The 10828-nt window shown below is 39.4% G+C and overlaps 1 protein-coding gene across 1 annotated transcript in view; it reads left to right on the plus strand.

Annotated features, from left to right (window-relative positions):
- Window positions 1–3458, plus strand: part of bltp3b (bridge-like lipid transfer protein family member 3B) — a 111557-nt gene extending 108099 nt beyond the window's left edge. Inside the window, exon 21 of the mRNA XM_060914282.1 lies at window positions 2082–3458. Coding sequence (XP_060770265.1) covers window positions 2082–2222 — 141 coding nt within the window. The 3' untranslated portion in view covers window positions 2223–3458. The remainder of the gene's footprint in view (window positions 1–2081) is intronic.
- Window positions 3459–10828: the final 7370 nt, after the last annotated feature.

Below are 10828 nucleotides of genomic sequence, written 5' to 3' on the forward strand. Positions count from 1 at the left end.
CAGCCAATGATCAGCTCCAGGGTGATCAAAGACGGTCTGAAGTTACCTGTGAGTACTGTGACAATTAGAAGATGCCTGTGTGAAGTTAATCTATCGGCAAGAAGCTCCCGCAAAGTTCCACTGTTAAAAAAAAGACGTGCTGAAGAGGATACAATTTGCCAAAGAACACATCGACTGGCCTAAAGAGAAATGGAAAAACATTTTGTGGACTGATGAAAGTAAAATTGTTCTTTTTGGGTCCAAGAGCCGCAGACAGTTTTTCAGACGACCCCCAAACACTGAATTCAAGCCACAGTACACTCTGAAGACAGTGAAGCATGGTGGTGCAAGCATCATGATATGGGGACGTTTCTCTTACTGTGGTGTCGGGCCCATTTATCGCATACCAGGGATCATGGATCAGTTTGCATATATCAAAATACTTGAAGAGGTCATGTTGCCTTATGCTGAAGAGGAAATGCCCTTGAAATGGATGTTTCAACAAGACAACGACCCCAAACACACCAGTAAGCGAGCAGCATCAGGGTTCAAGACCAACAAAATGAAAGTCATGGAGTGGCCAGCCCAATCCCCGGACCTTAATCCGATAGAAAACTTGTGGGGTGACATCAAAAACGCTGTTTCTGAGGCAAAACCAAGAAATGCAGAGGAATTGTGGAATGTTGTCAAATCATCCTGGGCTGGAATACCTGCTCACAGGTGCCAGAAGTTCTCAGAAACCGTGGTTATACAACTAAATATTAGTTTAGTGATTCACAGGAATACTAAATCCTTAAGATTTTTTCAGTTTATACAGTAAATATTTGGAGTTTGTAATGAAAAATGCAGACACTGCTATTTTTTTGAACAGCCCAATGTTCATTTTTCTTCATTTTCTGCAAAGTAATTAAAATATTCATACATTTTTCTTCATGTTTTATAATGTGCATTGTTCCCAATGCATGGAAATAAAAACTATTATAAGGATTTTGAGCTTTACTCACGTTTTTAAACACACTGCTATTATTTTGAACACAACTGTGTATATACTGTGTATATATACTGTGTGTGTGTGTGTGTGTGTGTATATATATGTATATATATATATATAATATATATATATATATATATATATATATATATATATATATATATATATATATATATGTATATATGAGTGATTCCACGCTTATGGGTACTGAAATGGGGACATGAACTTATTCACCTAAAACCATTTCTTTTTTTACCATCAGGTCACAAAACATGTAATCTTTAATGAATGATATGTTAAAAGATAACTTTAATTTTCTGAGATGTAATAAAAACATATTTATATGCCAAAGTCAAGCCTATGAGTTCCAAAATGATGTCTGTTACATTACTTCTGTTACGATTGTCCATCTCGCGTCTCTTACAAATTAATTACAATCTAGCTCTATACCATGTTAATCTTATTGAAAGAATGTGTATGTTTATTCTACTACACATGTTTATTAATTATATTTGCTAAAACATCACCTTCCTATGTTTCAAAAAGTAATTCTACATTGTTAAAATTGAGAATATATATGTCCACAACACTTCTGTTACGTTCTGACTTTGGCATATAAATATGTTTTTATTACATCTCAGAAAATTAAAGTTATCTTTTAACATATCATTCATTAAAGATTACATGTTTTGTGACCTGATGGTAAAAAAAAAGAAATGGTTTTAGGTGAATTTTTAAAAATAAGTTCATGTCCCCATTTCAGTACCCATAAGCGTGGAATCACTCATATATGGCTTTGGTTATTGTTCTGATTAGCTTCCTTGACTTCTGAGCCAAATTGAACCAAGACGTTCCTATGACGCATCAAACTTCAGTCACGGCTAGAATTGTTCCTGGCACTTAGATTAATTACAGACTGAATCCATGGAGTGGAGTAAAAACCTCGGAATGTTTAGGGACACTTTCCCAAGTGATAATGTGGATTATTGTGAACGTTAAGAACTTTTTTTTTTTAACTTAATTTGATTCACTAATAACAAAGTACAATATCCATCAAAAGATGAAAGGCCAAAGTTCAAAATGCACATTTGGGGGGGTGTTCTGTGCACAGATGCTGATGGAGGAGAACGAGTGTTTGAAGCTGGAACTTTCCAGAACCAAGATGGCACTTGCCGAGGCCCAGATGGAGAAAGACTCCCTGCTGCACCGTATGAAGAACATCAAACTCAACATCGGCGGCAGCACCAGCTAGGCTAGAGCTGCGCGAAAACATCCAGTGAAGAGACTCTTAAAAGGCTGTCTGTCTCTTCTTTCTTCTTCTCATCTTTCCCTTCATCTTCTCTGTTTTTTATGATGGACTGCCCGTATTTTTTCTCTTTATCAGACTGTGGAGATTCTGAGGAGCGTGTGTGAGAAAACACAACACATCCGGTCCTCTAAGGACTTGTCTTAAATAGCTGAGTTGACTCTGAATGTCATATTTTGAAAAGAATGTCTTAAAAGACAATTTGCACAACACTGAGAGGTATATATATATAAAACAAAGTCATGTACATATTAATAGCTATTTAGCTATTAGCAGATTGTGTTTGTGTGTACAGTATGGATAAACACAGAAGAATGTTTTGTAAAGAGTTTTGAATGGCCTAGTTTTTGTGTAATTATGCGCGTGTGTGTAAATGGGTGAAGTTTTTTTTTTTTTAATAATTATTATTGCTTTATTACTTTTTTCTTAATTGCTTCATTCCACACACACTACAATAACTTCCATAACAGGAGATTGCACATAGCTATTGGCTTTTTGCGTGTACGTAGTGTTCCGTGTTTAGTTTAGTTTAGAAGGTTGCACTTTCCTAACTGTAGTAGTTGTTAACCAGTGTGTTTCTGCGACCATAGATCTGTGTGTGCGTGCGCGCACTACCATTCATTGTGTTGTAGGTCATATATTCATATGATTTTAGTTTTTTATGAACTGAAGTGCTGCACAGTGTTTGCAGTTGCGGTGCTGCCTGAGTCTGTACTTCTCTGTGGAGATTTTCACAATAAAACCATTGTGTTCTCATGGGCTAATATTTCTAGCATTTCGGTAAACACGCACTAGCTTATTTTTTATTATTATTTTTTTAAAGCAGAACAGCATTTCTCAGCATTTGCCTATTGTAAATGTGTGACTCACTGAAACCAAATTTAGTTTAATCAAATCTAGTGCTTCAAAGGTTTTGGTTTCGTGTATTTATGCTAAGAGAGCATATGTTTTGTATGCGCAGTAATTTGTGTATTAATGCTTCTTAGTTTAGACCAAAGCTGTTCTTGTTCTCTGTCATGACTTCACCACAGCCTGTCTTCAATCTGAACAAAATCAGCCCTCCAACTGAGAACTCCATGCATAGAAAATGTACTGATGGAAAAACATGTAAATTAATTTATTATGGAAACGCTGCTGGAACATCTGAAATAAAATAATAAAACTGAATCTTTCTAGAATGTGGCTAAATGTGTTTCAGAAATGTATATGCCTTTTTTTTTTTTTCTTCTGTGATTAAAGATGCAATAAGTAAAATGTAAACAATTTTTGACATTTTTGGATTTTTTTAAAGCTAAAATAAACAGTTTGTAGTGATGTTATTAGGCTCGAGTGTCTACTTTCAACTCGTGTCACTTTGGAGCTATCACGTTGGCTTCTAATGTTGTGTGTACAGCGCACAAAATAATTTCAACGGCTGCCTGACAAGGGAAGTAATTAAATAACAATTACAGAGCCAAAGGAGTTGCATTAAAATTGAAGATCGACTTTCAAGCTGCAGTACGTTTGCTGTCAAAGAGGCCTGATAATATAGCCGCTAACAGATTACCAAAGAGACTGTAAAGTCCAAATTGCAGGGGTACTGTTTACACCAAAGGCAAAATTTGTGTGATGGCAGGATCAGATATATCAGACATGTCAAAGACACACTGTATGTTTAGATGAGTTATGAAAAAGGAAAAAAAAAAAGTCACTAACATGTAATTCCAGCACACAAGCTGGTCTCATAAGTGAAGTAGAAAATGAATATGGTTTAATAAGGTATTGTTCACCACTACATCTGAACGTTTGGCGCCAACCACTGACCGCCTTTAAACCTTCCTATCTTTTTCCAAACTCGTTGTGGTTCTGTAATGGTAAAGGAAACAAACATTCCATATCAGAGGGTCGCAAGGGAAGTGGGAGACAATCCCAGCTGACTTTGGATGAGAGGTGGGGTTCATCCTGGGTTGGTTGCCAATCTATTGCAGGGCTAACACACAGCCAAACAACCATTCACACTCCCATTCATGCCTATGGGGAATTTGAGTAGCCGGCTGACCTAATCCACGTCTTTGGACCAGGCTTGTAGCACTTGAGTCAGACTTGTGCATTAACTGCGTTCGGACTCATAAATTGGAGACGAGGACTCTGATTTTTTTCTTTATTTTTTGTAACATGCCATAGTAATTTAGCATAAGATATTTATATCTACATTAATTTTTATACTAATTCCGTGCAAGAGAACGCACAGTCACCTGTTCATACGTCATGTTCAGGAACAAGCTAACGTTAATGGCGCTAAAATGCCTGGAGAGAACACCCCTAGGATTGCCCACTTTGCTTATACAGACTTCTCGTGCAGTGGGAGAAAAATGCACTGCTATGTGTTTGATATGTAGAGGAATTATCGAGGAAACAACGGGGACAACCTCAAACTTCAATCGTCATTTGGCGAGACTCCACCCAGAGAAGGAAGTGACACGCTATGTTCATTGCCCTGTGGGCGGGGCTTGCTCGCTGAGCGATGAACTAGCTAGTGTTAGCCCTCATCTCATCTCATTATCTCTAGCCACTTTATCCTGTTCTACAGGGTCGCAGGCAAGCTGGAGCCTATCCCAGCTGACTACGGGCGAAAGGCGGGGTACACCCTGGACAAGTCGCCAGGTCATCACAGGGCTGACACATAGACAACCATTCACACTCACATTCACACCTTCGGTCAATTTAGAGTCACCAGTTAACCTAACCTGCATGTCTTTGGACTGTGGGGGAAACCGGAGCACCCGGAGGAAACCCACGCGGACACGGGGAGAACATGCAAACTCCGCACAGAAAGGACCTTGCCGGCCACGGGGCTCAAACCCGGACCTTCTTGCTGTGAGGCGACAGCGCTAACCACTACGCCACCGTGCCGCCTAGTGTTAACCCTTTCTCATGTTATTTGCGCTGTTGATAGTGGGTGGGGCTTGCTAAGCGATAAACAAGCTTTTTTGTCTGTAGCCTATTAACTAAAACGGGGCGGTCGAGCAGTAACGTTAGTCCAACACAGTAGCAGGGACGCTTTCACATAAAGGCAGCAACAGCCACCGTCACATGGTCCGGTTGGAGTCTTGTTTTCGGACTTGACCTGACTCAGACACCGGGGACTCGAGACTGAACTCGGACTCGAGGTTTAGTGACTCGACTACAACACTGCTTTGGATGGTGGGAGGAAACCCACGCAAGTGTGAGGCAACAGTGCTAACAGTATAACTGCGTGGTCCTAACTTCTATAAACAAACAAATAACCTCAGGTGTCAACAATGAAAGATGACAGATCTCACAATGTAATTTTTTTCCTCAAAAAGTAAACCCACGTTCAGAAACCAGTATCACCATTAGCAACAAGCAACAATAAGAAATAAGAAAACGTAAATGTTTTCTGTATGAGTTCAGTCTCATGTAGTTTTGGAGAAATTTTGCCCCACTCTTCTTTATAACCTTGCTTCAGTTCATTGATGTTTACGGGCATTTGTATATGCACAGCTTTCTTAAGATCTTACCACAGCATCTCAGTGGGGTTGAGGTCTGGACTTTGTCATATCTGTGAAGATACTCAGTCATCCAGGTACATAGTAATCTGTGGTTGGTAGAAGAGAGCAACTGGACTTGCTTGAAAATTCTTGAAGACGTTTCAAGCAAGTCCAGTTGCTCTCTTCTACCAACCACAGATTACTATGTACCTGGATGACTGAGTATCTTCACAGATATGTTTCTACACACTTTGGGATGAGTTCCCTTCGACTGGTGCGGGAGTATGAGAGGACTTCCAGAAAACTGGCAGACATCTTAGCCAGAGAGGATCGTTCATTTTTGTCAACCTGGAACGACCATCACTGAACAGAGGTGGGTGTCTATGACATCTATCAGCCACCTACAATGCAGCCATCAGCATTCTGATTCAGATTCTATTATGATCCATGAGAGGATAAATACTTGATACTCCCTATTAGACAGACAGAACTGAGGAAGCCTTTCGGACGAGAGGCGAAACGTCTTCAAGACTTTTCAAGCAAGTCCAGTTGCTCTCTTCTACCAACCACAGATTCTGGACTTTGTCATTCCAACATCTTGATTTTTTTTTCTTTTTTAGTCATTCAGATGTTGATTTGCTAGTGTGTTGAGATAATTGTTCTGCTGCATGACCCAATTTTGGCCCAGTTGAATCTGCTGGATGGTGTTCATATTTGTCTCATCAGATATTCTGGTATAAAGTGGAATTCATCATTGTCTCAATGACTGCAAGTTTCCCAGGTCCTTGTGGCTGTAGAACAAACCCAAATCATCACCCCTTCATCATCACACTTTGCAGTTGGTATGAGGTGTTTGTGGTCATACGCTGTTTGTTTTTCACCAAAAATGGTGTTGTGCATAATGACCAAACATCTCAACCTTGGGCTTATCAGTCCAAATGAGATTATTCCAGAACTTTTGTGGTTTGTTCAGATGCAATTTTGCAAACCTAAGTCGTGTTCCATATTCTTTTTGGAGAGAAGGGTCTTTAAACTAACCATCCTTCCATGAAAGCCATACTTGTTCAGTCTTTTTCTGATTGTGCTCTCCTGAACATCAACATTTAATGTGCTTACAGAGACCTGTAGGTCACCAGATGTAGCTCTTGGGTTTTGTTCTTTATATCTTTGAGAATTAAATGCTCTGACCTTGGACTGAATTTGTTGGGACACCCACTCTTGGGAAGATTGATTGGCTCTGCATTTGTAAACAATCTTTTTCAGTGTCAAATGGTGAATTTCAAATTATTTGCAGATGGCCTTATAACCCTTCCTAGATTGATGAGCAGCCACAATTGCTTCTGTGAGGTCATGGCTAATGTCTTTTCTACTTGGCACGATGTTGAGTGCTCCAGAACACCAAACTGCCAAAAGTTCTGCTTTTATCGAGGTAGTCATACTTCTTGACGATTAACTAATCTTGCGGATTTCATTAGTAATACCAGGCTGCTAATTACTCTCTTAATAATTGTGGAAGTAGGAAGAGTATACTTGTTTTTTCCCCATGTGGTTTCTGAATGTTCGTTTACATTTTTGAAAAAAAAAAATGAGTACATATTGAAATCTTGAAATCTGCTGTAATTTTTCTTGTGACCTGAAGTTATTTGTTTGCTTATAGAAGTTGGTGAGGACCACACAGTTGGCCCTGATCATTTTAAAACATAGAATTGAATATTTACATACATGTCAACCTTTGGTCAATCAAACCTGTATAACCAACCTCCAAAATCCGTATTTCCCTTATAAAATCCGTATAAGATGCAAATTAAAATAATTTACCTAAAATTTGAATAATTAACAATGATATATCCCAGTTACTTTTTATTCAATATTAATAACAATAAACCTTCAGAATGAATACAAAGCTCCAATGTTCGACAAAAACACAAAGTGTTATCAGCGTAGTTACAAAGGAAATACTTCGTTGTTTGGAGACAGGTTTCACCAAGCGGCTATTATGCGCGAGACTTCATATTAGCCACAAAGTCAGGAAAATCTGTTCGTAAAATTACGTTATAATGACCAAATACAATGAAAAGTATTTTTCCAGTCTCACCTGTGAAAGGTAATCCCATGTGATCTCGTTTGGACGGTAAACCTGTTGGTACAGTTAAACGCAGCACATGAATGAGGCATCTTTATTCTTGGCTACTGTCTAGACGCTATACCAGAGACGGTTGAAGAATCTCCACTTTGCCACATCCAATATGGCGGCGAGGATGACGTACGATTCTACGCAGAAGGCGGCGTCTACGTTTATATGTCTATGACTTCCCGGTTGGCGGGATTCTCGCAATGCGGTGTGCGCATGATCAAAAGTGGAACGAAGTCTCACTACCACAAGATAACGCGCGATTTCATAAGACTCTTTACTGGCTGTCTGTGGTGTACAGTACGTTTGTAAATGTTATGCGCTCTTTTATCATCGTGGGAATTGATTATAGCTCTAAATAAATATTGAAGTTTTTTTAAAGAATCCGTATAACTTTATTTATACGCCCGTATACTACGTTTATTGAATCAAATCCGTATAAAATACGGACATTCCGTATAGGTTGACATGTATGTATATATTCAATATACACACCGGTCATCCATAACGTTAAAACTACTGACAGGTGTGTGTGAATAATGTTGATTATCTTGTGTAAGGATCTGAGTGACTTTGACAAGGGCCAAATTGTGATGGCTAGATAACTGGGTCAGAACATCTCCAAAATGGCAGGTCTTATGGGGCGTTCCTTGTATGCAGTGGCTACTACCTACGAAATAGTGGTCTAAGGAAAGACAATCGGTGAACCAGCAACAGGGTCATGGGGTCCCAAGGCTCAATGATGCATGTGGAAAGCAAAGGCGCCTGTCTAATACAAATTGCTGAAAAAGGTAATGCTGGCTATTAGATAAAGGTGTCAGAACAGACAGAGTATTGCAGCTTGCTGTGTATGGGGCTGCATAGCCGCAGACCAGTCAGAGTGCCCATGCTGGCCCCTGTCCACCACCGAAAGCGCCTACAATGGGCATATGAGCATCAGAACTGGCCCATGGAGCAATGGAAGAAGGTGGCCAGGTTTGATTAATCATTTTCTTTTACATCATGTGCATGGCCAGGTGCCTGTGTGTCTCTTACCTGGGGAAGAAGGCGATGTGATGCTCTGGGCAATATTTTGCCGGGAAACCTTTGGTCCTGGCGTTCCTCATAATGTAAATGATGGCATTCCTGGCCATCCACATGATGTAAAATAATATGTGATTCATCAAATCAGACCACTTTCTTCCACTGCTCTTCCATTCATGTGGCTATTACTTTGACACCTACCTAAACAGTGTTGCAGACCAAGAATACCCCTTCATGGCAATGGTATTCCTGAATGGCAGTGGCCTCTTTCAGCAGGATAAAGCACTTTGCCACACTGCAAAAATTGCTCAGGAATGGTTTAAAGAACATGACAAAGAGTTTAAAGGAGATATGCGACTCTCATTTGTGTACCTGCATTTAGATTAATACATGTAACTTGTAATGCATGTTTAAATAATCCGATACCGGTAATTTAATTTGCTTCAGAATGTGATTGTCTCAGTTCTTCTGATTATTTAATTAGCCTTTTACGTTTTATCAGTGAAAATGCATGCACGTACAGGTACATGTATGTTGTATAAGTTATAACACCCATCCTGTTTTAACGAGAGTCACATGAGACTGTCAGTTCAATTCCATCCAGTTCTCTAGACGGCTTTGTTCTCTGGCTTTATTTCATAAGGTGGAGGCCTCCGTGGCCGACGGGTTTCTATCGGATTCACTTTCAGGTGGTTCAAACTGATATGGTTCTACGTGTATAGCAGTAGCACGTACACACACTCCAATTTCAGGACAATCACAGTCAGATGTATTACTATCTGAGGAATCCGAAGAATCTCCAATAAAGCCGAATTAAGAGGCCATTGCAACCACTCTCGCCTGCCAAGTCTGGCTTTGGTCTATAGCTGTCAAAGGCCTCGGCCTTAAAACCGGTTACCGCTGTGACGTCACGCACTCAGGGCTGGCTGGCTCAGCGTGGCAGCTCGAATGCCAACTTTGCAGTCTATTTTAAGTCTCAAAAACATTTTTTTCATTCCCATTTATGCAACATACAAGAGTCAAGGATGGAGATATTATCCACTCAGAAATGTATTTAAAAATAAAGGTTCTGCACATCTCCTTTAAGGTGTCCACACCTAGGCTAAAGCTATTCAGTCTCAGTTTTTCACATTTCCTGTTACCACACGTTTCTTTTTGCAAGTTATTTAGATCATTTAATTAGCTGCTTTTAATAATTAGGTAATTCGTTATTGTAATACACTACCGTTCAAAAGTTTGGGGTCACTTTGAAATGTCCTTATTTTTGAAAGAAAAGCACTGTTCTTTTCAATGAAGATCACTTTAAACTAATCAGAAATCCACTCTATACATTGCTAATGTGGTAAATGACTATTCCAGCTGCAAATGTGTGGTTTTTGGTGCAATATCTCCATAGGTGTATAGAGGCCCATTTCCAGCAACTCTCACTCCAGTGTTCTAATGGTACAATGTGTTTGCTCATTGCCTCAGAAGGCTAATGGATGATTAGAAAACCCTTGTACAATCATGTTAGCACAGCTGAAAAGAGTTGAGCTTTTTAGAGAAGCTATAAAACTGACCTTCCTTTGAGCAGATTGAGTTTCTGGAGCATCACATTTGTGGGGTCGATTAAATGCTCAAAATGGCCAGAAAAATGTCTTGACTATATTTTCTATTCATTTTACAACTTATGGTGGTAAATAAAAGTGTGACTTTTCATGGAAAACACAAAATTGTCTGGGTGACCCCAAACTTTTGAACGGTAGTGTAAATACAATACCACTTGGGTAATTTTAAGAATAAAGAGTTAATTGGGAACACACCTATGACTATATTTTGGGGCCTACCTTTAGAGCCAATGCCTTTTTGCTCTTGATACTGTGAGAAGCAACTCAGTCAAGGCTTCAGAAAAATATTGCAGACCTCCA

The sequence above is a fragment of the Neoarius graeffei genome, chromosome 2 (assembly GCF_027579695.1).
Source record: "Neoarius graeffei isolate fNeoGra1 chromosome 2, fNeoGra1.pri, whole genome shotgun sequence".
In the NCBI taxonomy this organism is placed as follows: domain Eukaryota; kingdom Metazoa; phylum Chordata; class Actinopteri; order Siluriformes; family Ariidae; genus Neoarius; species Neoarius graeffei.